Source organism: Sorex araneus, chromosome 1 (assembly GCF_027595985.1).
Source record: "Sorex araneus isolate mSorAra2 chromosome 1, mSorAra2.pri, whole genome shotgun sequence".
Taxonomy (NCBI): Eukaryota; Metazoa; Chordata; class Mammalia; order Eulipotyphla; family Soricidae; genus Sorex; species Sorex araneus.
The window spans coordinates 88,846,668-88,874,473 of record NC_073302.1 but is presented as its reverse complement, the minus strand read 5'-3'; the positions used below and the strand labels follow the sequence as shown (position 1 = coordinate 88,874,473).

Below are 27,806 nucleotides of genomic sequence, written 5' to 3'. Positions count from 1 at the left end.
GTCTTCTCTCTCTGCTTCTCTTACAGTCTTAGTTTATACAGCAATCACATAGGGTGGTGACACAAAGGTGGGTTGAACATTAACAAATCAACAAAGAGGGGTAAGACCACTCCTCCAGGAGGTTAACAAAATCTCATCTAAGGAGATTACTCCAGATGACTAGGAGATCCACTCACAGGCAGGATCCTTTCAGCTAATAATCCACTTAATAGTTGTAGTAAATCTGCTTCTAATATTTCTAGCAATGTCATTCTGTATGAGCACAGTAAGAGATATATCAGATTTAAAGTTTGGTTCCTCCTGAGGACATTCACTATATATTCCAGACCACAGTCCTCAGGTCAGGTTAGTCTTCCTAACCCCAGCAGGGTCCTAGTCTCATCGTTACTTTTGGATCATGACAGCATTTGTCTATGACCATGCTCTCAACTTATGGTTGAGTATTGTGGCAATTTGGCCTGGCCCATTTCGATGCCAGGGTAGCTCACAGCTAGCCCTGGGTCCATTCCATCCCTCGCCAGGACCCTGCTTTTGGGATACTAGGAACTAAGGGCAACTGAGTTGAGAAAGCAGTTGCCCAGGAGTAAATATTATTGGAGTCAATCAGCTCCCAAGTTACAAAGCATATTAATTGTCTTCCTGTGTCCATATAGAAAGGACATTGCTTTAAGGTAAACTAAGTTCCCTGGGGCAAGGCTGAAAGGAAAAATCCAATGTTATCCTACAAAACACTCCTGATATTCATACAGAACAACATGCCCCCACAAATAGCTAAAGCTATTGAGGGAAAAAAAAAGATGGGAAGCATCATCTTCCCCAAATTCAAACTGTACTACAAAGAGGTCATCCACTACCCAGCCACTGCCATGTTCTAGGCCGCTCTCCGGACACTTGGGCCGAACCTCATGCATGAGTGAAGCCTTGCAAAACCAGGTAAGCGGAACTTGAACTCTAGGTTCAATGAGACCTGGAAACAAGATCCTTTGTCTGCCTCCTCCAATCTCCGGCATCTGAGGGAGGGGTCAAACCCAGATGCCCCACCCTACCCAAGCCAGACAAATACCTCACTGGCCAACCCCCACTACATCCACCTCTTTGACCTTCAAGAGCGTTGAAGAAGTGGTTAAGAGAATGAAGAACCTCCGACTCCGGGCACATCTTTTCAATTCCACCATTCTTCCTGCACTAACATATGCCTCAGAGACCTGGGCCCTATGCAAACAGGATGAGAACGCTATTAAAGTATCCCAAAGATACTTTAAATCAAAAAAGCTATGCTAGGAGTATCACATCTCACTCAAGTGAGAGAAGGAATCCGGAGTTCTGACCTCCGTCGACGGTCAAGAATCAGGGACGCTGTCTCGTTTTCCAAGGCAGGTATCAAAACTCAGATGGGCCGGATACATAATGTGATTCAGAGATGACTGCTGGACTAGAGCTGTTACCGACTGGATTCCATGGGACGTCAGAAGACCTCATGGCCGCCCACCAACTAGATGGTCAGATTTCTTCGTCAAATCCCTGAATAAACGATTTGAGGCTCTTCCTGTGTCTGGAGCAAGCAGATATCATTGGGCTGCACTAGCACGTGACAGGGACAAATGGAGATGTTACTGGCGCCCACACGAGCAAATCGAAGATCAATGGGATGACAAGTGACAAGTGACTACAAAGAGGTAATAATTAGAACAGCATGCTATTGGAATAAAGACGGATCTGCAGACTAATGGAATAGAGTATCCTTACACACCCCCTCAAATATATGATCATCTAATCTTTGATAAGGGAGCAAGAAATGTAAAGTGGAGCAAGGGAAGCTTCTTTAACAAGTGGTGCTGGCAAAACTGGACAGCTATATGCAGGAAAAACAGGCTCAGACCTCTATCTAACACCATGCAGAAAAGTCAGATCAAAATGGATTAAAGACCTCAACATCAGACCAGAATCCATAAGGTACATTGAAGACAAGGTCGGCAAGACCCTGAACAACCTTGAATCTAAAGGTATCTTCAAAGATGACACTTCACTGACCAACCAAGTGGAAACAGAGATAAATAAATGGGCCTACCTTAAACTTAGAAGCTTCTGCACATCAAAAGGAATAGTGACCAGAATACAGAGACAGCCTACAGAATAGGAAAGGATATTCAACCTGGTAAGGGGTAATATCAAAGATATAAAAAAGGCACTGGTTGTATTCTACAAGAAGAAAACATCTAATTCCCATCAGAAAACATGGCGATAAAATGAACAGAAATTTTCTCAAAAAAGAAATTCGAATGAACAAAAGACACATAAAAAATGCCCTACATCACTAATCATCAGGGAGATGAAGATCAAAACAACAGTGAGATATCATCTCACACCACAGAGACTGACACACATCCAAAAAACAATAGCAACCGGTGTTGGCATGGATGTTGAGAGAAAGGGACTCTTCTTGACTTTTGGTGGGAATATCAACTGCTCCAACCTTTTAAAAAAATTATTTTTTTATTGAAACACTGTGAGCTACAGTTACAAAACTTTCATGTTTGAGTTTCAGTCATACAATGTTTGAACACCCATCCTCCACCAGTGTACATTTTCTACCACCAATGTCCCCAGTATCTCTCAACATGCACCCCCCCCACCCTATGCCTCCCCTGCCTCCGTGGTAGACAATTTCCCTCTTACTCTCTCTCTCTACTTAAGGGCATCATGGTTTGCAATACAGTTACTGAGAAGCCATCATGTTTGATTCTTTACCTACTTTCAGCACACTTCTCCAACCCCGAGCAATCTGTCCAACCGTCATTGACTTAGTGATCCCTTCTCTATCCCAGATGCCTCCTCTCCCAGCACATAAGGCAGACTTCCAACCGTGGAGGAATCTTCCTGGCCCTTGTCCCTACTGTTCTTGGGTGTTAGTCTCATTTTATATTTTATATTCCACAAATGAGTGCAGTCTTTCTATGTCTGTCCCTCTCTTTCTGACTCATTTCACTTAGCATGACACTCTCCATGAACATTCACTTACATGCAAATTTCATGACTTCATCTTTCCTAACAGCTGCATAGTATTCCATTGTGTAGATGTACCAATGTTTCTTTAACCAGTTGTCTGTTCTTGGACTCTCAGGTTGTTTCCAGATTCTGGCTATTGTGAACAGTGCTGCAACTAATGTTCAGGCTCATATGGCATTTCTACAGTGCTTTTTCACTCTCAAAATATATTCCCAGAAGTGATATTGCTGGGTCAAATGGGAGCTGAATTTTGATTCTCCACATCTGTGTGTGATTAACTTCTATCTTCAGTGAATCATGCTCTGAAAAGAAAATTGATACAATTTCTATCTTCCTGATTCTATTAAGGTATGTTTCGTGCCCCAGCACATGGTCTATCTTGGAAAATGTTCCATGTGCACTGGAAAAGAATGTGTATTTGGGTTTTGGTGGATGAAAGCCCTGTATACATCTACTATCCCTCTCTTCCTTTTCTTCCTTCAAAGCCAGTACTTCCTTGCTGAATTTAAGTCTTCTTGACCTATCAAGAGGTGATAAGGCCGTGTTGAAGTCTCTGACTATATTGTGTTGCTACCAATGTCCTTGAAATCTTAGCAGTTGTTTTAAGTATTTTGCTGACCCCTCATTGAGTGTGTATATGTTTAGGAGTGTGATTTCTTCCTGATGTACATATCCCTTGATTGTTAAAAAATTCCCTTCGCTGTCCCTTCTAATCTTTCCCAGCCTATAGTATATGTTGTCAAATACTAGTATGGTCATCCCAGGTTTTTGGAGGGAATTATTTGCTTGAAGGATTCCATTCTTTGACTTTAGTCTTTGTTTGCTCTGACTGTTCAGATGTGTTTCTTGTAGGCGGCAGAATGTTGGATTCAGTTTTTGAATCCATTTTGCCACTTTACCTCTTAATTGGTGCATTTAGAACATTTACATTGAGAGAGGTTTTTGTCATGGGGTTTTGTGTCATCTTTCTGTAGATGTTTGTTGTGCTTGTAGGGATTTTTCTTGACTTACAGTAGCCCCTTTAGTCCTTCTTTTAAGGTTGGTTTCAATTCTATGAAGTTCTTGAGCTGTTGTTTATCCATGAAATAGTGTATCATTCCTTAGAGTTTGAGTGAAAGTTTAGACGGATAAAGTATTATTGGTGGAGCATTCTTTTCACTGAGTTTTTTCACTATATCCCACCACTGTGGGATATAATCTGTCGGGCTTGGATGGTTTCCTCTGATAGGTCTGCTGTAAATCTAAGGGATGCTCCTTTGTATGTGATTCCTTTCTTTGACCTTGCTGCTTGCAGTATTGTGTCTCTACCTGTGGTATTCGTCATTCTGATTATGATGTGTCTTGGAGTCTTTTTATTAGGGTCTCTTTTAGCTGGTACCCTTCAGGGTCCTTGGATCTGGATGCTTGCATTTTCAGCTCTGGGATCTTCTCAGCAACGATATCTTTAACTGTGGCTACTTCATTGGGGTTGTCTCCTTATGGTACTTCGATGATTCTTACTTTGTTCCTGTTGAGTTCATCCCCTTGGTCTCTTATTTGCCCTTGAGCTATCTTGAGGTCTTTTCCCATTATATGTTGTTCCCTGTATGTTTTATACAACTCATCTTCAAGCTCACTGATTTTGTCTTCGACTGTTGTCATTCTACTGTTGGGGGCACCCATTGAGTTGTTAATTTCATCTTCTGAATCCCTTATTAGTGACACCTCTGTTTGTAGCTTTCTTATATCTGCTCTCATTTCTTCCTATATTTTATTGGCTGTACATTCCACTGTTTCTTTAATATCCTCCTTTAATTTATGGTATGCCTGTTCCAGCATCTCTTTGAGCTCATTGAATATCCTCAACATTTCATCTCTGAATTCTCTATCGGAAAGATTGTATTTGTGGGTATTCCCTGTTGAGGTTTCTGGGCTCTTTTCTTCATTCACTCCTTGTAGTGGGGATTTGTGCTGTTTCTTTATATTGCTGTAGAGTATGGAGGTGGATCCCTCTCACTGCAAGAAAGGATTCTGGATGAGCTTGGTCCTTTTTCCCCTTCTAGAATATGAAGTTACTCTTTGGTGCTCCTCTATGACTTATGTGAGGCCTCTAATGCATGTGTTCTTTTACATTAGGCTTGTTCAGATTCTTGTGTTCACTGTTATTTGGGTGAGTTTTGGGAGTATTTTGTTTGGAATAGGCTAGTGCACTATTGGTCTAATGTGTTTGGGTTAGCCAGGCTGTCCTCATAAGATTAGGTGGTGGAGGTTGGGATATGAGTCCAAAGTGCTGGGTAAAGGGAAAATAACAGTGGTCACATCAGCAGCTGCTGCCCCGGAGGCCACGTCCCACGCTATGCCTGTGAGGGAGGGACGGCGTTGGTTCCTGTCCAGCTCCAGCCTTTTTGGAAAACAATATGGAAGTTTCTCAAAAAACTAGAAATTGAGCTCTCATTAGACTCAACAATACTACGTTCAGGAATATACCCTGGGGGCCTAAATACACACAGCAGAAACACCATCTGCACTCCTATGTTTATTGCAGCACTATTCACCATAGCCAAATCTGGAAACAACCTGAGTGCCCAAGAACAGATGAATGCATAAAGAAACTATGGCACATCTACACAATACTACACAGATACCAGGAAAAATAAAGACATGAAATCTGCCTGCAAATGGATGGACATGGAGAATATCATGCTGAATGGAATGAGTCAGAATGAGAGAGACAGATATAGATGACTGCATTCATTTGTGATATATATATAATACATATATAGTAGAAGAATAATATACATGGCTAGGGTAGACAGGGGTTAAGAGAGATAGCCAGGCTGTCTCATAAGAATTAGGTAGTGGATGGTCAACAGATGGAACTAACCACAGTATGTGGAAGGCTGAGGATAGGTAGGATAGAGAAGAGGCCAGTATGCCGATGATAGCTGGGAATGATTATGTTGGACAAGATCTGAGGGTTAAAAGTAGGTAAGGGATATTCTTGATAACCTTTCAGTATCAATATTGCAAATCACAATGCCCAAAAGGGTAGAGAGAGAGAGAGAGAAAGAGAGAGAGAGAAGAAAAGCACCTTCCATTACTTCCATAGAGGCAGGCAGGGGTGGGGCATGGGGATGATGGGGACACTGGTGCTGGGAAATGTACACTGGTGGATGGATGGGTGTTGGAACACTGAAATCTAATTATGAGCAGCTTTGTAAGGGACTATCTCACAGTGATTCAATAAAACAGTTAAAGAAATATTGGTGGTGACTCCTGGCAAATGACAGTTAATTTGATCCCACCATATTTTCTGCCTTTACCAGAATAATGCAAATGTGGTAGTACTCCAGGCACAGAGCAGCATTATCTGCAACTGCATAGCAACAAGCTGATCTCCTGACCATTGCACAACCTGTTGTAATTCACCTACTTACTACTTTAATTCCTCACCTACACGGATTTGTTGGCTTCATGACACATGGGAAGCCTGAGCCCAGCTTTGCACGTAGCCATGTGTCTGGACGGCATGAAGGGCCACCCCACAATCGCAGCCATGGTGCTAAGAGCAAGAAGACCCATAACAGCTGTAGTGGCCCGACCGGTGATTCGGTGGCTCCTTTGCAGCAGCTTTCCCACTGCCTTAAAGGTCAGTCTGGCAGCTCATATTCTTCCCACTGCTTACTTAGCTGTACTGGTAGCTAAATATGTGTGCATGGCTGCAAAGCCACAATAGGATCCCTACTCTTATTGAAGGTATGGAAGCATTCAAACAGGTATTCAAAGAACATGGACTGCCAGTTATACTTTTTAAAACATCATCAAAGCTCAATTGTTGTATCACTATAATGAAAGGCACGTGAACACCAGCTTGGATATGAAAATAATTATTATACTTAAACCAATAAACAGACATAGAGTTCTTTGTACCAGAGAAGTGTTATTGATGCAAAGTGGCAGGCGGTTTCCAAAGGTTCCATTGTTCATGGAACAAGTCTCCATTCTTCTTCATCAGTCATGGTAGAAGTCCAGAAAGACCACCATCATGCCTTGGTACAAATTGTTCTTGTTCAGTGACATCTCCTGATGAGTTTCAAACAGCATGGATGGTATAGTCACACAGGGGTGCATTAATGTCCACAGAGCAGTTGATAAGAAATCTCCCAGATGGTCCCCAATCCAGGTAGGTGTAGTTGCTGCTACGAAGCAGCTTTCCATCTAGTTCTCTGCATCTTATCCAATGGACTGGGGTATAGATATAATTTCTGTAAAAGATCTTGCTGAGACCAATATCAGGCCTTTTAAGCTTAGTAACATTATTATGCTCAAAATGAAAAGACCAAGCAGTAAAGTGTACCCATAAGTGTCCTTCTGTGTGGGGTCTCTCGTAAAATGTAAGCCCATGTCTGCAATTTGATAGGCAGTGTCAGTCCCACACAAAGGGGCAGGGATGCTTCAGCCTTCCTCATTCAGATAACCAGGTCTCTCCTTGGCCCATGGTCCAGGAATATGATTGGTATCATTAGTGAAAACAATGGGTCCTATTTGTGCCCAGTCCATCGCTTCCAGTAGCAGGAGGCAGGATGGCAAGGACAGTTGTGGGGGGGGTGGGGCGGGAGCCAAGGGATGTAGGCCCAGTAAATGTGATTCCCACTAACCTCAGAGACACAGGACAGAACAGCGACTCAATGGGCAGAATCAAAAAATTTAAAGTAAAAAGTGTTGTATGTAAAATCTACAGAATTCTGGTTATTTGGAATTAAAACTCCCTTTTTTATTTTTTAATTGAGAAAGTAGAAGAATCACCTTTAAAGGTCTTAAACACGTTAGATAAGGCTGATGTAGGAATGCCAAGGAATGGTCTGATCCAATTAATATTACCAAGTAATTTTTGAAAATCTTCAAAGTAGATAACTGGTTGCACCAGATCTTAACTACTTGGGGGCAAACAGTCAAGCTATCCAGAAGGGAACCCAAATATTTCCAGTGACTAGTCTCCGGTTGTAACTTCTTGGGTGCCACTAACAAACCACACTGGGGAAGTAATTCAAGGCAATAATGAACAACAGAAGATAATGTCTTCTCATTCTTGCGAGCAAAAAGAACTCATCCATACAATGCAAAATGATGATATAAGGAAATCTCTAACTGGTCATTAGGAGTGTGCTACAAAATATTGACATACAGTAGACGAGTTTGCCATGCCTTAAGGCAAGGTTTTCCATTGATAGCTTTGATTGGACTCTGAATTATTCAAGTTAGGTACAGAAAAGGTAAAAAGGATGGCATCCTCAGGATGTATAGGAATGGTGCAGAAACAATCATGTAAATCAATGATGTCATAGGCCATTCTTTAGGGATGGTTGATGGTAGGGGAGGCCCTGGCTGAAGGCTTCCCATAGGAACCATACTTTCATTTATTTTCCAGAGATCTGTAAGAAATCTCCATTTTCTTGACTTTTTCTTAATAACAAAAGCTGGGGAATTAAAAGAGAGAAAGATTCCTCAATATGTTTAGCAGTCAATTGTCCCTGGACTAAAGTATGAAGACAGTAATTTTTCCTTTGGTAAGGGGCCATTGCTCAGTCCAGATTGGATCATGAGATTTCCATCTAACTTTAGGTACACATTGTGATATATCAACCAAGGTGCCTAGAAAAAATCTGAATCATTAGCAGGGAAGGAATGACAACCCATGCTCACTATTATTGCAATATATCACTTCCCTCCAAATTAAACCAGGACTGAAAGGAGGTAACACTTAACTCGGGCAATTTGGCAGTGAAAGGTGCCTCTAAAGCGTTTCTTTCCTCATAATTCATCTCTTGAAATTTTTTAAACACAGATGTAGGTGCTAAAATTGTAATAGGGATTTTCTTTTCCCCCTTTCTGCCTAATTCAGAATGAAAAGCCCCTTCCTCCCCTTGCATCTCCCACAACTCTTTGAGTTAAGAGCAAGATTTCTTTAGCTCCCGACAGCCTAACCAGGGTATCACCATCCAGTTCATGCTCAAGGAGTGAGTGTTGGACTTTCTGATTCAGCTACTCAGCATCCAACGAGAGCTTACTGTCCGCGCTGAGACGCAACTCAAATTAAGGCCCACATAGACCAAAACTTTGGGGATACCTTAGCCCCCTGTCTATACTGATTTTCTATATTATTTTTCACTCTTTTCCCAGGGAGCAAGGTCTAAGGTGCCTTTATCTGGAAACCACAGGTTATATTCTTCAACAACCTCCAGACAATTATTTTCTTGAAAGGTACATTAGCCCCTTTGTCAGAAAGAATTTGGTATAGAAGCAAAGCGAAAGTAGAAGTTCGAGAAGTTTGTCTCATCCGGGAGAATGCAGTTTACTCACGTTTCCACAGTACCCACTCTCGCCAGCGACTGCTCCTTTAGGTCCTTGTTCAGGCTCCAGCTGTTGTGTCTCAAGAGGATGCAGGACCTGGGACAATGCAGTGCGCTCAGGAAGGGACAGATGACTACACGTCCAGCATGCAGTGTCTTTATTCCATTTCATCATGACCACAAAAACAATTTCCTACTAATAAAGACAATTATCCTATCACTATTAAATCACATAACACATTTCCTCCTCTATCATCAATCATAACAATCACTTTCTAGTTAACTACCATCATGCATCAAGGTGCCAGCCTATAGACACAAGACTGGGCCATTCCCTGACGTTCCTTGTGCTCAATGACACAATGACACAATGACACAATTCATTTTTTCCCATCTAATTTTCTAGCATCCGCAGTCAATTCCCAGACCTGAGCTCAGTCGATGGTCATTGTCTCAAGGGGCTCAGGCCTTTTTCTGACTGGATGATGCTCGCACACTTACTTGACTATGAGGCTCCATCCACTGTCACTAACTGTAAGCTTCAGTGCCCTGCACTTTGTGACACTCCACACAGTTAGCTTCACTCCACCACTGTGCCAGTGTCCCTCAACCCTGCTCTATCACCCTGTCTACCCTCTCAGTTTCTTTTGTTTCCTACTATGTTTCTTTATATCCCAGACATGAGACAGATTATTCCTCATCTGTCTTACCCCTTCTAACTTCACCCTTTTGGTGGAGAGGTGGGAGTAGGGACACTTTTTAGGTCATACCCGGCAATGCTCAGAAGTTACTCCTGGCTCTGTACTCAGGAATAAGTTGTGGAAGTACTCAGAGGACCATACAGGATGCTGAAGATCAAACTCCTGTCAACTGTGTGCAAGGCAAATGGTCTACCTGCTGTACTATTGCCTTGGCTCCTCTCTTCCTCTTTTCTTATGTATATGTATTTTCTTGGGCTGGAGCAATAGCACAGCTGGTACGGTGTTTGCCTTGCACGCAGCTGACCCGGGTTCGATTCCTCTGTCCCTCTCAGAGAGTCTGGCAAGCTACCGAGAGTATCCCGCCCGCACAGTTGAGCCTGGCAAGCTACCCGTGGCATATTCGATATGCCAAAAACAGTAACAACAAGTCTCACAATGGAGACATTACTGGTGCCCGCTGGAGCAAATCGATGAACAATGGGACTCAGTGCTACATGCTATGTATTTTCTTATGTATATTCCATTGTGTATATTCTATTGTGTGTTCCATTGTGTCTATGTACCACAGTGTATTTTTTGCTTTGAGTGAAACTGTACTTAAACCTTGTTTTACAAAGCTGCTCACATAGCATTGTTTCAGGTATTCAATATTGCAACACTAGTCCCCCCACCAACGTGTCCCTCCCTCCACCAATGTCCCCAGTTCCATCTGCCCTCTAGTTACCAAGCCTGCTCCCTTAGCAGGCACTAATTGCTTTACTTTATATTGCTTGTTGCAACATGTATCTCATAATGGAGTCTCATAATAATCTCATAAAAGTCCTGACCTGAGGATTTACTGAGCTGTTAGGTGCCAGTTTGGTCTTCTGTGTTTTCTCTCATGGAGCTCAGTGGACTTCTGCTCAACTTTTTCCATGTAATTTTCTAGCTTCTGGGCTGTCAGCTCTGTGAAATTTGGAGGTGCTGAGTGGCTGCAGGTTTCAGCTCTGATTCTAGGATGATCAGCTGCTAGTGTCTCTCTGAGATCAGTCATGAAGCTGGGCAACTTCTCTGGCAGCAGGCAGAGCCAATGCAATGGGTGGAGCGCTGAACCCTGGGTAGGGCAGGAATTCAATCTGCTCCCGGCCCTTGCTATGGCTCCAGAGTTCTGCAGCAGGCGGCAGCCTAGCCTACCTGGATTAATTCAGTTGCCTGCGTTTCCCATTGGTCAGTTCTGAAATCGAGGTCATTTCTTTTTTTTTTAATTTTTAATTTTTTATTAGTGAATCACCATGAGGTACAGTTACAGACTTACAAACTTTCGTGCTTGTGTTTCAGTCATACAATGGTCGAGTACCCATCCCTCCACCAGTGCCCATTTTCCACCACCAATGGTCCCAGCATCCCTCCCACCACCACCCCACCCTGCATCCCTCATCCCCTCCACCCCACCCTGCCTCTGTGGTAGGCACATTCTCTTTTGCTCTCTCCTCTTTTTTGGTGTTGTGGTTTGCAATAGAGGTATTAAGTGGCCATTTTTCTGGCAGTGGCAGGAGCTGAATGTTTACCACAGTTCCTTGATCCAGTATTCTCTTCTTGACACTGGGGTGGTTTCCAGATTTGGACTATCCTGAATAGTGCTGCAACAAGCAAGGAGTCTAAAGTCTTCTGACAAAGTTTTGGGCCCTTGAGGTAGATGCCCAGAAGTGGAATTGCTGAGTCATATGGAAGGTGTACTATTTCTCCAGCCCCTTAATCCCTCCCATTTAGGAGAAGTTTCTGTAGTGTTTTCCCAAAGGCTGGACCAGCTGACATGCCCACCGGCAGTGGATGAGCGTGCCTTTCTCCCCCATCCACACGACACTGGTTGTTTTTGTGATGTGTGCCAGTCTCACTTGTGTGAGGTGCCAGCTCACTGGTGCTTTGATTTGGATTTCCCTTATGATCAGTGAGGCAGAGCATTTTTTCATATACCTACTGATCATGTGTCTTTCTTAAGGAAGTTTCTTTTTATCTCTTTCCCCCACTCTGGTGTACAGTGGGGTGTTGGGAGAGTTGGAATGTTTTATGCATGAAATACTACCATTGCCAGTATTGTAAATCACAGTGCCGGAAGTAAAATTTGAAAAAAACAAAATCACCCTCAAAGACAGTGTGTATTTTCTTTTACCTTTTCTTTTTGCTTTTTTGGGGTCACACCCAGCGATGCACAGGGGTTACTCCTGGCTCTGCATTCAGGAATTACTCCTGGCGGTGCTCGGGGGACCATATGGGCTGCTGGGAATCAAACCCCGGTCGGCCACGTGAAAGGCAAATGCCCTACCCGCTGTGCTATTGCTCCAGCCCCCCCTGCAGTGTGTATTTTTTAAGGACAATCAGGTTATTCATATTTTCCAAGCAGAAGACCAAGAGGCAGCTAAATTAGGTCAGTCAGAGCTGCTGGAATGACTCTGTAGCCTTGGCACTGCCCAGTGTCTGGCTTCTACTCTGGCAGCCGAGTCCAGGCATGTTCACATTGTGATGGCTACAGGGGAGAGCAGGAGTACAAATGAATTGATACTTTTCAAGCTTGCATCACATCTGCTAATAGCTCACATAATTGAAGGTGTAGTCACAAGGTGGGGCCTGAGCCCCACCCACAAAGGGAGACTATACAAAGTTAAATGACAAGCTGCAGATATGGGTAACATCACAGAGCTGATGCTGAAATTATTACAGGGATACTGAAAATAAACATATCTATTAATGAGAAAGTTATAAATTTATGAAAGGCAGGGCATGCAAACAATGATAAGGAATGGAGACACAGGAGGGGGATAGTACTATTTTTAAAATATTTGGATTTTGGGACATACCCAATGGTGCTCAGGAATCACTCCTAGTGGGACTCAGGTGACCATATTGGGTGTGAGAGATTTAACCAGGGTCATCCGTGTGCAAGACAAATGCCTTAATCTCTGTACTATCTCTTTGAATCTCTGTACTATCTCTTTGGCCATTACTGCCATTTTTTTGACAGGATAGTCAAGGAGAACATTTTGAGTCAGATATACTTGAAGTGAGACCTTAATCTGAGGAGGAATCTTTGAGGAAATCAGAGAAATGAAAGCCTCTGCTGGATAACATTGGCCTTGCTCTAAGTCTAGGGTTATTAAGTAACAACCTTCAGGACGCTCTGGAAGCCCTCCCACTCACCTGTGACTTCTCCTTCATGTTCTGCTTCACCTCTGTTAATCACTTTATTTCCCCTAATCAAACCCTGTGATTTGTAAAGTTAAATTCCTCAGAGGACTCTGGATTATTTTGTATTTGTAAATGAAATACTGCTTTTCTCTTTCCTTTACGTCCTTTGCAGTTTACTTTAGAACAATGTCCTTTTTTTTTAAATTAATTTTTTTAGTGAGTCACAGTGAGGGTACAGTTACAGATTCACACATTTTCGTGCTTGTTTTTCCCTCATGCAATGTTTAAGAGCCCATCCCTCTACCAGTGTCCATTCTCCACCACCAATGAACCCAGTATCCCTCCCACCCACCCTAGTCCCATCCCCTCCACCCCACCCCGCCTCTGTAGCGGGGCATTCCAATTTGATATCTCTCTTTCCTTTTGGGTGTTGTGGTTCCAAATAGGGGTATTGAGTGGTCATCCTGTTCAGTCTCTAGTGTTGAAAGTAGACTAGAACAATGTCCTTTTTTGTATAGACACAGGAAGGCAGTTAATGCTATGCTTTTGTTACTTGAGAGTTAATGACTCCGAATAGTATTTACTGCTGAGCATCTGTCATATTTACTCAACTTAAGCCTCAGTTGCCCTTAGTTCCTAGTACTCCGAAAGGAGGGTCCCCAGCAAGGGCCTTGGATGGAAATAGAGCAAGCTGTAAACTACCCTGGCATCGAAAAGGGATAGGCCAAGTGCCATGAAACTTAAAATAAATTAAGAGCACGGTCATGGACAAGCTGTCATGACTTAAAAAGAAGTAACTGGATAAAGATCCTGCTGGGGTTAGGATTTCCTAGCAGGAAGAGATTCTGTCCTGGCTTTACATATGTTGATTGTGCTACCTCAACTATGTGTAATTGTTACCTGGAACCTTTGAGGTTTTGCTCTTAACACTGGGAGACAGGAGTGGGGGAGCGTGAAATTGGATGGGAGTGTGAGACTGGAAGGAGAGGCAGTGTGAACCTGGAGTAGGGATGGAGACTGGAATAAACTGTGACTGACCACCAACCAGTTTAGTGTCCCTCTTCTCTCCTCCAGGGGCCTTGGATTGAACCCTGGTGGCCAGCCAGGCTGGGGCAGCAGTTTATGACCACCAAATGCACGCAGCGCATGCCCACAATTTTGAACTCACAACCCTTGAAAGTGTAAAATAGAAAAATAATTAAGTGATAAACAAACTAAAAGGGGGGGAAACTATGAATTCATGCTTCCATCAGCCCCTATGGTTTCATAACTACTTTTATTTTTTTATTCCATGTGTTTCTGGACTTACTTGCTGCAACATTGTTTACAGGACCTTTACTCGTTGATGATGAAATCAGCATTTCACCAAAGATAGTCATTGTGTTTGTCTTTCCATGCCAAAAATACTGATGGTTTGTATGCAATTAGTGAAAAATCTTGCAGTTTTTTGGATCATAGTCAAAGCAGTTCTACACCTAAACATCTGCTTGAATGTCCTCAAAGAGCTTAAATTCTTCTTGTCAATGAGAACAATTTTTACTAGTAAAGTTCAGGTAAAGACAAAATTTCTATTAAATAACATAAATTACAATGAAAAAGTATGAATCTTAGGGCTTCCCCCAAATACAGAGATAGCTGTAGCCCCCCCCCCAGAGTTCTGCCAGGTGTGGCCCCTACACTCTTCTTGCTCCTGTCCTGCAAAATACCCCAACAAATAAAGATATAGATTTCTTGCAGTAGTAAGAAACTACTGTGTCAAATGGGAGAAGGAACAACTCAGGGGTTAATATAGTCATTAAAACATGTAATAAATTACTGGTTTTCACTTTATAACCTGAAGTTCATTGAAGAGGTTTCAGACATTTTTCCAAAATAGAGAAGAATTGACTATCATTAAAAAATTTTGCTTTAAAATTTGTTTGCTTTAAAATGTGTTCAATTTAGAAGAATTTATCACGGAAATTCCACTAGATGGTACTCTTTCAACTTCCTCTAAAGGGAAACTAAAGCAGTGAGTCAGCTTAAGCTAACTCAGCTAACAGAGTGTTAACAATACCAAATTAGTACATCTGAGTCACATTTCCACAGATAGGAAAACTAAATGTATAATCTAGGAATAGTAGAAAGGTAATAATTAAAAGGATCTGCTTTTATTAGTGGGAAAATACCATGATTACTCTCAGAAAAATTGTGTGTGCTCCTTGTAAAGACGGTTTTATCAAATGTGAACTCTGGAAAATTTTATCATTTTCATTGTTGAATTAAAATAAATATTTTACATAAAAATACATTACCAGTGTACACTGTGCTTAAGTGAGGTAATAATTTTGCTCTTAAAACCCTATCCTTGGGGCTGGAGTGATAGCACAGCAGGCAGGGCATTTACCTTGCACGCGGCCGACCTGGGTTCGATTCCCAGCATCCCATATGGTCCCCCGAGCACTGCCAGGAGTAATTCCTGAGTGCAAAGCCAGGAGTAACCCCTGTGCATCGATGGGTGTGACCCAAAAAGCAAAACTAAACAAAAACAAAACCAAAAAACAACCCTATCCTCCATTTGTGATATTTTATGGGAATATATATATACACATACACACATGTATGTATACACTATATGTGATTATAACTATAAATGTTCTACAAGATATATATACATGACATGAAAAATATTTATAAAAATATTGGAGTAGACAGGTAGTACAGGAGATAAGGTGTTTGCGTTACCTGCGCCAGACCCAGTTCAATCCCCAGTACTGCATCGTCTCCTGAGCACTGCCAGGAGTCACTCGAGTAAAGACCTAGAAATAGTCCCTGAACCACCAAAATAAGCAAATAAAATTTACTTATTACATATTACAACTTATGCATCACATGTATGTGTATGCAAGTGTATGCAGAATGGGGAACAAGGGATTTAGGCCAAATGCTGCATATAATATGAGTAATTCTACATCTTAGCAAGATGTAGAAGTACATCAACATAGAAAACCATTTTATATATAGTTTGCTACAAATATATTTATAAATTAGTGTATTTCCAGGCAACTGGTTATAAATAAAGAATGCAGAGACAAGCCATGATTAAAGCAGCAAGAAAATAGACTATGTGGAGGTGTCTTATTTATAGTTAAGACTCTTACCAGGAATGAATATCACAATGATATAAGCATATGCTAGAACAAGATGTACTCAAATACTGAAAAAAATTTTAAAAATATGTGGATTTAAAAAAATGTGGATATTTATTGAGTTGATGAACCTTCATTATAATGGCATTTTAGGAGCTCTATGAATTTTACTACTTGTATGTGTTGATATGAGATTCATCTTATAAATTAAAAAATGCCTATTCTTTTTAACTGTACAACATAAGGCTCAAACTTGCTAGCAGTCTATTTTGTTAAAATCTATTCTTTTCAAGCTACTTTGGTTAGGCAGGTTTTTGTGGGTGAGTTGCTAATAGCTAAGTCTGATTGAGCTGTCTCAGTTTGTATTTTTCTTTTGTGTGTGTTGGGGGTGGGGGAGGGTCACATCAGGGCTTACTCCTGGAAGTGCTCAGGGGATGATATGAGGTGATGGGGATTGGAACGAGTTGGCTGTTGTGCAAGACAAATGCCTTACCATTATACTATCTCTCTGGCCTGAAATATTTTGGGAATTTCTGGTTCTCCTCACTCTGGGTACACTATGTCCTGCCATAAGACTCCTCTCTCAAGCCCATTTGGTTCTTTCCTAAGTGAAGATGCTACTTTACTGTTCAGTACTCAGTTTTCTAATTTCATTTCTTTACATTTCTTTACTTATGTGATTGATACAGTGGGAATCAATATTTCTGTGAGGGCAGCTTTCACTTAGTTCTGTTTTGGGGTTACATCAGTGGTGCACAGGGGCCATTTCTGGCTCTGAGTTCAGGAGTGACTCCTGGAGGTTCTCAGGGGACCATATTTGGTGCCAGGAACAAAGCCAGGGCTCCAACCACTGTAGCCACAGAGAGGCAAGAGCCTAGCAAGTGCATGGCTGACTGTACTATCTCTTCATGCCTGAGTAATTCAAGTGCCATTCTCTAGTCCTAGACTTTTGTTTTTGTTTTAAGCTACACCCAGCAATGCTCCTGGCTCTGCACTCAGGAATCACTCTTGGTAGTGCTCCGGGAACCAGATAGGATGCCAGGGATCGACCCCAGGTTGGTCATGTGCAAGGCAAACTCCTTACCTGCTGTATTATCTCTCTGGCCCCATCTAGTCTTAGATTCTTGCTGGAACTTCATTCCTTAACTTCTATTGCCACATGCATTGCACTGTGTCCTAAAATTTCCCCCTAGATTTCAAATCACATGCAACTACCAAAAACAGAATTCTTCTGTATCTCCTGTAAAATAAATGCCTTGTTTCCATAGCCCAGTTAGTGTGAACTATATTGTAATGACCTCATTTAAATCATGCACTATAGTTGATCAGTTCCTAAGAGTCATAAATTTTACTCTGTGACCTTCATCTTGCTGGCCATCAGTTCCAATGAACAGGCCTGGAGTAGGAACACTGCCAGGGTTAGGAAAAGAGACAGAAAAACGAGAGAAAAAGCAAGGGGTCAGAGGTCTCACAGCCTCACACACTGAGAGCACCAGCTGTCTGCCATGTACAGAACTTATTACTTGGGATCAGTAATCATCAGGCAAACAGTAACATTCTTTGGCCAAATGCCTATCTTAATCTGAACTAGACTTCTACACATCTGAGAGCCTTAGCTTTTCGGAACAGGTTCTTCTTTTGCTTTTTGGGTCACACCTGGCACTGCACAGGGGTTACTCCTGGCTCTGCACTCAGGAATCACCCCTGGCGGTGCTCAAGGGGACCATATGGGATGCTGGGAATCAAACCCGGGTTGGCCGCATGCAAGGCAAATGCCCTACCTGCTGTGCTATCGCTCCAGCCCCAGGACAGATATCTTTATAATGGGCTTTGTCAAGTGGGGGGTTCTTCCGAGAGAGGAAGAGATCGTGCAGTTACAGGATGCCACAGGGCAGCATTTAAAGGGCATAAGGGCCCCATAAACTGCCCATCCTGACTGACTCCTTTATCTACTTAGTCCTGGACATATCCTTGAAATGGGCCGATTTCCTGTGCCCTGACTGAGATTCCCAATCACCTCCTGACCCTGCTGTCCCCTAAATGTTCTCCTGCCATGCTTGCTGCTCTTTTCCAAGGGTTCCCTTTGCGTGCGTTAACAGAGTGGGCAGTGCTGCATAAAAGCTGCCCGGGGAGATGGCCCTTGCTCCAGGGACAGCTTCACAGAAACAGCGAGACACATAGGATCAAGCAGCCTCAGCATCGGCCAGTGTGTGCCGATAAGCACAGTGAACGGCAATGCTATCTGGATGGAGTTGCTCGGAACAGGAAGACTAAGCTGAAGTAACAAGAAGGGGCGGTGGTATGGGTGGATACAGTTTGTAGGGAGCCACCATGACCCTGTTCTCTGCCACAGGATGACTAAGCAGTGATGCCCCACAGCCCAGCGTTCATAGCAAGTCTGCCTTTAGCACCTTTCTCTGAACTCACACCACACTTCTCCGCCTGTCCTGTTCCTCCGTATTTGGGCTTTGATCCTTGGACTCATGGCCTAGTTGTAGACTGGCAGTTGCTGCCACTCCTACCTTTGATCCTGATTTCCTTCCTCACCCATAATTTGCGTCTGTTCTCTTTGAGGAAACAGTAGTCCTTTGGTAGCAAAACAGCAACTTTGACAGTCAACTACGGTCCTGATTTGGCTTCACATAGGAAAGAGTAAGTGCATGTGAAACTATTAGAGAGGTGTGGTGAAAGTGAAGAGAGTTCTAAACGAGGGTGAAAGTTCTCAGGGAAGAAGCTTCTAGAACCCCAAAGACTGAGTAAGCAAAGTTGAATTACAATAAAAGCTAAGGAGCAGGAGTGCAATCCACACCCTACTTGCATCTCAGTCTTCAGAGGCAGACTCAGGTGGGTGGGGACCGTGACCTTGGTTCTAGTGTCTGATGATACAAGTGTTGGGGGAAAGCCAAGTCGGACATGGATGCTGTTATGCAACTGTCTGTCTCCAGGGTGAAGGTTTGCTGAAGCCCAGGGGAACAAATGGAGGGATGTCCCCTCTCCCTCCTCCAGCCGCTTTGAACACCCCCTTCTTGGCAGAACCTAGTGAGGCGCCAAAGTCAAAGCTGCGTGTGGCTGCAGGGTGCAACACCACCGGGTGCAAGTAAGAGTGGGTTTGAAGGGAAAAGAGGGAGATGGGGAAGGAGGTGAAGGTGAGAAAGGAAGAGAGAAGAAAAGGGGTGAGAGGTTTCTTCCATAGAGGCAGGCAGGCAGGCAGGAGCGGGGAACTGGGGACATTGGTGGTGGGAAATAGACCCTAGTGAAGGGATGGGGGTTGGAACATTGTATCACTGAAATCCAATCATGAACAACTTTGGAACTGTGTATCTCATGGTGATTCAATAAAAAGGGAAAAAAGGAAAAGAGTGGGAGAGTGGGTCTGGACTTGACTGGCAGTAGCAAGATGCCTGGCACGCTAGGTATGGAGGATAGACCAGTGAGCAGAAGAAACAAATTTCAAAAATGTTTCACCTTGCATTAATTTACATGACAGATCAAGTGAGATGTGAAGTAAAAAACAGTGTCAGGTAGCAAATGCTCTGAAGAGAAATAGAAGGAAGGATATACAAATGCTGAGGGCTGGAACCAAGAGACTGAACAGGGATGGGGGTTGCAAACAGTTGACCTAGGTTTGATTCCTGGGCCCCCATATGATCCTAGAACCACGTCAGAAGTGATCCCTGAGTGTACAGACACTAGGGGTGGCTAAACAACAACAACAAAAAAAACTACAGAAAGCTGAGTGGAGCAGAGTGTGGTTATCAGTTTTATCCAGACTCCTTAAAAAAGGACTTAGAAAATTCTGATAACATGAAGGCCAAGACAGTGAGCCCTGCAGATATATGAGGCAGATACAGGAGGAGGTGTTTTGCAGAAGGGTGGGGCAGAAGAATGGCCTCCTCTGTGTGCTTACACCTGGGGAGATACAGGAGGTCCGCCAGCATTTTTGGAACACAGGAGTGACACCATTGAGAAGAGGTTTGAAAGAACCCTTCTGGGTGCTCTGTTAAAGTTAGATCACCCTCTCTGGACTCGCCTCAGCCCTGCCAATGGGACCTCCTACTGGTCTAGTTTTGCTTTCTGCATGGATAATTTTTTTCTCTGCTTCAGAGTTCTTAGGCATCTTCTTTCAGCACTGCAATGTCATCACTCTACAATCATGATCTCTCCTATCCCTCACTTTCTACCACTTCTTTCTGCAAAATTGTCTCTCATAAATTCAGTCTTGGTATATTCATCTACTTCTCTGATATTTGGCTAGAACCTGAATAATGAGCAATCTTCCAGGGGAATATCTGACTGAGATCAGCAAATACCAATGGGCACAGGTTATTAGGGGAGCAGTCAGATAACTTAGAGCCAGAAATGGTACCTGGAAAATGTTACCAGTAGTATGCTGAGGTCCAGAGGACATTATACACATATCCCTCTTTACTAGTTTAGAGGACCAAATTAAGCTCAAAACTTTTGTTAGTGTTCTAAGTGTGTATTTTGCATGTTGTTCTATGTAATAAAACTAAATTTACTTTAAAATTTTAGATAAAAGGCATTTCAATTGGTATGAATGAGAACTTTAAATTTTGCTCAGCAATATTATTCATTTTAAATAGCAGCTTCCTCAATAAAGTCTCATTATAAAGCATATATATACACACATATAACTTAATATATGTGTATATGTGTATACTTTCACACTTAAAAATGTGTTCACAATTTATATGAGATAAAATATAATTCATTACTTTCTCTCTTATGATAATTTATCATTGACTCCCTAACACAGGATAGGCTGTCATTATAGAGTTTCATGATAATTTTTTTTTTGGTGATAGTCAGGGGTTACTCCTGGCAATGCTCTGGGGACCATATGGGATGCCGGGGATTGAACCTGGGTTGGCCACGTGCTAGGCAAATACCCAACCTGTTGTGCTATTGCTCCGGCTCCTTCACGATGATTTTTAAAGCCTCACAATAACTGTTGTGCACGTACTTAATTGGTTTCTGCATTATGGATATCCAAGTTGCATTAGCTTTATACTTAAAAGTTTTATGAATGATTTTGTTTTAAGCCACAACCAGCTGTGCTCAGGACTTACTCTTGGCTCTGTGCTCAGGGGTCACTCTTGGTGGTGCTAAGGGAACCATGTGTAGTGTGTAGGATTGAACCAATTTACCTTGTGCAAGGCAGAGGCCTAAACCTGTTCCAAACTAGGAATTTTTTAGAATTATTTCCTTAAGAGTAAATCTCAATAGTTTACTGGGTCAAAGTTTTATGTACACAGTTGATCTTATCTATATATCTAGATCTGTATCTTCGTAGATGTCTACAAACCATTTACAAATACTGATTTTTTTTTTTGGCTTTCCCACGACTGCTCAGGGACCTGGGGCCCCCCTTGATGCTAGCCAACACCAACCCTAAGGATTCAATGATAGGGTCAGAATGCTGCTTAGTCCAGCCTGGGGTGCAAGAGACCACCAGAGCCAGCTAAGCAGTGCTGAGGCCAGGGGTGCGGGGGGAGGAGTGGGGCACACAGTGCCAGGCAATCCAACCAAAGTCTGAACAAAACATGTCCCCTCCTCCCCACCCTGCCCTGTACAAAGCATGTTCTCTCTCCCTACTCCGCTGGTACAAAGCATGTTCCCTTCTGCCCACGCTGCCCCACACCAAGTATGTTCCCTCCTCCTTCTCCCCTGTACAAAGCATGTTCCCTCCTCCCCCTCCCCTGTACAAAACATGTTCCATGTCCCCTCCTCCCCACCCTGCCCTGTACAAAGCATGTTCTCTCTCCCTACTCCGCTGGTACAAAGCATGTTCCCTTCTGCCCACCCTGCCCCACACCAAGTATGTTCCCTCCTCCTTCTCCCCTGTACAAAGCATGTTCCCTCCTCCCCCTCCCCTGTACAAAGCATGTTCCCTTCTCCCTCTCCTCCCCTGTACAAAGCGTGTCCTGTTTTCCCCACCCTTCCCTGTACAGTGCATGACCCCTCCTTCCTACCCTCCCAGTACAAAGCATGTTCCCTCCTTCCTACCCTCCCAGTACAAAGCATGCTCCCTCCTCCTCCTCCCCTGAACAAAGCATGTTCCTTCCTCCCACCTCCCCTGTACAAAGCATGTTCCCTCCTCCCACTCCCCTGTACAAAGCATGTTCCCTCCTCCCACTCCCCTGTACAAAGCATGTTCCCTCCTCCCCCGCTCTCAGCAAGGTCCTCTGACACATGCACCCTCTCCGGAACCCCTACAAACTACTTTCCAAGGATGGTGCAGACTGACATTCCCACTTGCATGCCAGAGTCAGACTGCTTCTCCTTTCCACGGGTCTCTTCTCTTTTATTCCCCAGAAGACCTGTGTGTGTCCAAGCGACTTCTAGTCTAGGACTGCAAAGCCCTTAACTGGGACAGGAACTGGCCTTCGTGACGCTGCCGGCAGCAAGTGGTCGTCTCCGGCCCCTCTTCGTGGCCGCGCAGCTGCTTGGCTGGTCCTGTCGTTCCGGGGACACCGGCAACACAGTGGCTACACTCGCGTACCGTCGGTCGGAGCAGCCAAGATCGGGAGGAAAATACTCACGACTGCTGCCCGCTGCCACCAGGTCGCCACCACTCCCCACCGCGAGATCACAGGGGGCTTGTAAAGGGCCTCCGGATGCGGGCCGGGAGAGGAGAGTCCTGTGGTGCACAGACCGCGGGCCGGCGTCTGGGGGCCCTGGCCCACCTGCCTCAGGCTACACTGTCGGGACACTCGGCTTGGGGGCACCTCTGGGCCTTACAAAGGCGACTTGCACGTCAGGCAGTTGGTGCCCGGCAAGGGTCACGAGGAACGTCACCCGCGGAGTCGAGGCCGGCCGGGAGGGGGTCCGGGAGGGCCGCCCCTGCCGCTCCCCGCACGTCCCGGGGGTCCTGGGGTCGGCGGCGGGCGCGTCCCGGGCTGTCGGGGGCGGGGTGGGCTCGCGGGGGCAGCGAGACGGCGGGCGAGCGCGACGGTTTCGGGGCGTTGGGCCCTCGACCGCCAACGCTTCCCCCGCGAGCCCGGAGCAACGTCGGTCGGGGCGCCCCGCGACCGCCTGGGAGCAGGACTCCGGGCCGGGACGCGAGACAGCCTAGTCCTCGCGAGCCACGCGCGCCGCAGCACCCACGACGAACGGCCGTGGCGACCGAGCGCAACGGCCGCTGGCCGGCGGGGGCGTGGCCGGAAGTCGCGGTTGCCAGGAGACGGGAGGAGGCGGGGCCGCCGGGAGGCCTTAGCCGCGCGAGGCGAGGGAGGGCGCAGGCGCAACCGCCCCGCCCGCGCGGCGCGCCCCGAGCTGCGCACGCGCCGGCGAGCGGCCGCCCTCCCCGCGGCGGTGGGCCGGGCTGCGCGGCGCTGGGGCGCGGGAGGCGCAGTTCCCGGCCGCCCGGAGCCGGCGCGCCGTCGCGATGGTGTTCGAGTCGGTGGTCGTGGACGTGCTCAACCGCTTCCTGGGCGATTACGTGGTGGACCTGGACACGTCCCAGCTGTCGCTGGGGATCTGGGGAGGTGAGTGGCCGCCGCGGCCGCTCCGGAGGGCCCGCGGCGCCCGAGCCTTGCCCTGGGGGCCGGCCGCGGCGCCGGGGGCGCGAGGCGCGGACAGGTGCCGTCTGGGGGTCTCCGGCGCGGGGCTCGCGGGCTCGTCCTCGCTGCCACCCCGGGGCGCCCGCGCGGGCTGTGGGGAGTCCCCCCGGCCCGTTCCGGGGCGCCTCCGGACCCGCCTCCCGCACCCCGCCTGGCCCCGGCGATAACGGGGACGCACTCGTGGTCCGAGCGCCCTGGGCCTGCCCGCATGCGGCCGGGCCGCCTGGAGCCGGAACCGGAGTGACCCTGGCGCAGAGCCGGGAGGGACCCGAGCCCCGCCGGGAGTGACCCCGGGCGCACAGATGGGAGTGACTTAAGCAACAACCACCAGAAGTGTCTCTAGCCCCGCCGGGAGTGACCCCAGGGCGCAGAACCGGGAGTGACCCGAGCCCTGCCAGGAGTGACCCTAGCCCCGCCAGCTGTGACCCCTGAGCCCAGAGCCAGGAGTGACCCGAGCCCCGCCGGGAGTGACCCTGAGCACAGAGCCAGGAGTGAGCCGAGAACACGGCAGGGTGTAGTCCTGCCCCCCTCAACAACCCCAGCACCTAGAGAACCTCCGTGGGACCCAGCTTGGGCTCCCCCTAACAGGATGCCGCAGTGTTTGCGGATCCACGATCCCAGATAAAGACTGTTATTTAGTTTTAGACGTTCAGACTGTGATTGTTGTTTTATCCAGACTTAGGGTACTACTGTCAGGCCTTGGGTCCGACCCCTCCCTCTGTGCTTCCCGCGAGGCTGCGGAAACGTCAGCAGAGCCCAGATGGGGCGGGCGGGGGGGGGGGGGTTGGCGGGGGAAGGTGCGCGTGGTGCCCTGACCTCCTCCGGGAGGGACTGTAGTGCCGCCGAACACTACCGGGTGTGGCCCTGCGTTAGGAACGACTTAAGCCTGAGGTTTTGTGGGTCAGTATGAACGACGAGTATTTTGAGACTCCCTTTCCATCTGCTCAGCATCTCGGACCCGCAGCAGCTGGCAGTGGGGAGCTGCTGGCGGGTTGGTTTGTCTCTTAACTCTTTTTATTCTGATGCTCTGCATTATTTTGAGCCTCCTTTAATTTTTAAGACTTCTGGGCCACACCTAGCTGTGCTGAGGACTTAACCCCTGCTCTGGGCTCAAGGACCTCTCGGCGTTGCTCCGGGGACCAGATGAGGTGCTGGGAATTAACCCAGGTTGGCAGCGTGCAGAGTAAGAGCCTGCCTGCCGTACTCTCCTGCCAGTAGTCGCTTGGGCCTCTCTCTCTCTCTCTCTCTCTCTCTCTCTCTCTCTCTCTCTCTCTCTCACACACACACACACACACACACACACACACTCAATATTTCACCGTCTTCCTCTGTTTTTTCTTTTTTCTTCTTGTATTGCACCCTTAGTGTGTGGTCTTCAGGTCACAGCCATTGGTGCCCTGCCCTGCTGCAGGAGGTGTGGGGGAATCGGGCGTATCAAACCCAGGCTTCCTGCGTGTCAAGTGTGTGCTCAGCTTACTGAGCTTTCTCTAGACTCCTGTTCATTTTTCTTACATGCTTATTAGAAATGCAGTGCTTTCTATTGATGGAACTGCATTGTAACAGTAAGTTTCCCTGTACAAGTTCACTTTACTCATGCTGGGTCAGGGTCATTCTGTTCAGCTCAGCAATGGCCTCTAACTCTGTTTTTACTTAACCTTACATCCGATTTAGCCATCTCCCTCCCTCCTTCTAGTTTTGTAGTCTAAGAGTTGATTCTTTTCAGTCGAGAAAATTAGCCTAATTTCTCTACACTGCAGGACTGAAGTCATAGGGTATTTGGCTCTGTGGTGCCACACTTAAAGCTAAATATTATCGCAAAATGTGCTTGTATAAGTTTGTGTATGTGTTTGTAACTGTATTGACACATAGAGCATCTATTATTCTACACTTAGCTTTCTCCTAAAATACTTGATTTTTCCTTTGTTAGTTTTAATATGTAATGAATAGATAGAAACTTTTGTTACTATTAGTGGTAATTAGTACCTTGATAAGGCCAGAATACAGGAACTAAGCATGCAAATGCTAGGTTAGCATACCTTCCTAGTACTGGAGATTGTTCAATCTGTGCTGCTTCTTACCTACAAAGTAAAATAATGAAACTCGTTTCTACCTACCTCAGAAGGAAGTCTAGAGAACATTCCTTGTAGTATACTATGCTCCAAAGAGGAAGGTTGCTTTCACTCTTCAAATGCAGTTTTGTGCAGTGTGATTTTTGACTTACATAAAATTTGATCTACACTTGTGCTGTCATGCACTATTTTTCTTTCATGCAAAATGCCACGATGCTTGTATCTGCCACCACAGTTGTGACCCTGAAGTTCCCCCAGCACCCCCTGCAGATTCGCGATGCTGCTCTAGATTGCCACACCCAATCCTGTTCTTCAAACACCTGTTGAAGGAAACCTGTTTCCTTCCCTGCAGTTTTGCTCTTTCTGGAGCACTGAGTAAACGGTACTCTGTGGAATCTGACTTCTTTTTTTCTTAGTTTCATTCTACTTCTTACGCAAAATAGATGTGGCAGTTGACCACATTTGTTATTTATTCATCAGTAGTTCATGGCTGTATTTTTGAGTAGCGTTTCATTGCATGGATGCACTATCTGTTCACCATTTGAAGAATGTATCTCTCGAGGGGCATTGCAAATAGAACTGCTATAAGGCATCCATTACAGATTTTCATGTGGAAATTTTAAATTTCTCTTGGATAAAGACCAAAGACTGTTGCAGGCTCATACAGCGAATAGTTTAAATGAAACCGCAATTGCTTTTCAGAGTGACTGTACCATCTTGCAATTTCATTAGCATATCCTGCTCTGCACCTTCACTAATACTTGGTATTGTTATTAAATAAATAGAAATACTAGGTCAGAGAGATAATACAGCTGTTAAAGTACTTGTTTCATATGAGAGTGACCCTGTTTCAATTTCCAGCACAGCATTTGTTCCTCAGAGCCAGGAGAGCCCTGAGCACGGTGCCAGGAATGGCCCTTGGGCACTGCTGCTTGGGGCCCCAAAGTTCCCTGTGTTGCCAGAAACAAACAAGAAAACAAGCAAACAACAAAAAAGCCCCCAAAGTCAATACTTTAATTTTGTTTTTTTTCATAGTAACTAAAGTTGTGCTTTTGGGAGGAGGGGGTTGTTAACAGTCTTTGGTTTTTCTGTAAATTTCATTACCTGGAAGGAATCATATGGGTGGCCTTTTGTTTTTCGTATTTTTAATCCCAAAGCAACATCTTTTCATGGCACATCCATATTGTAGCATACTCTGGTATTTCTTTCATTGACTATATATACATGGCTTAATCTTCCATTGCATATTTTGTTTCTTTTTTCTTCCATGAACTGATTGATATTTAAGTTATTTCTACCCTCTGGCTTTTACAGTTAATGCTGCGGTGAGCATTTATGTTCAAGCATCTTCTGGACATGTTTCAAATCTCTTTGAATATAGATCAAGTAAAATTGCTGGGTCATATTGTTACTAAGAATTGACAATTGTGTGTATATGTATGTGCTGCCATGGATTAGACCCAGGGCTTCCTACATAATGAGGTGTGCATCCTGCTCTTGAGATAGTCTCTGACCCTAATTATATTTGACATTTTGTTTCTTCTTTGGGCCGCATCCTGTGGTGGCCCACTGGAATCCATATGGTGTTGGGGATTTGAATTTAGGGTTTTGTGGTTTTTGTTGGTTTGTTTTTTGTTTTTTTGGACACAGTCAGTGATGCTCAGGGCTTATTCCTAGCTTTGTGCTCAGGAATCATTGACTTAGGGAACACTATGCCAGGGATAGAACCTGATCGGTCACGTGTAGGCAAGTACTGTGCTTGCCGTCCCGTCATTTCAGCCTTAAGACCATGGCTTAAGCAAAGCATGTGCCCCGTTCCTTTAATGCA

At 45.2% G+C, this 27,806-nt stretch overlaps 1 protein-coding gene across 1 annotated transcript in view; it reads left to right on the top strand.

The window, feature by feature from the left end:
• The first annotated feature begins 23,671 nt into the window (after positions 1 to 23,671).
• Positions 23,672 to 27,806, top strand: part of VPS13A (vacuolar protein sorting 13 homolog A) — a 224,877-nt gene continuing 220,742 nt past the window's right edge. The window contains exon 1 of the mRNA XM_055124029.1: positions 23,672 to 23,834. Coding sequence (XP_054980004.1) covers positions 23,735 to 23,834 — 100 coding nt within the window. The 5' untranslated portion in view covers positions 23,672 to 23,734. The remainder of the gene's footprint in view (positions 23,835 to 27,806) is intronic.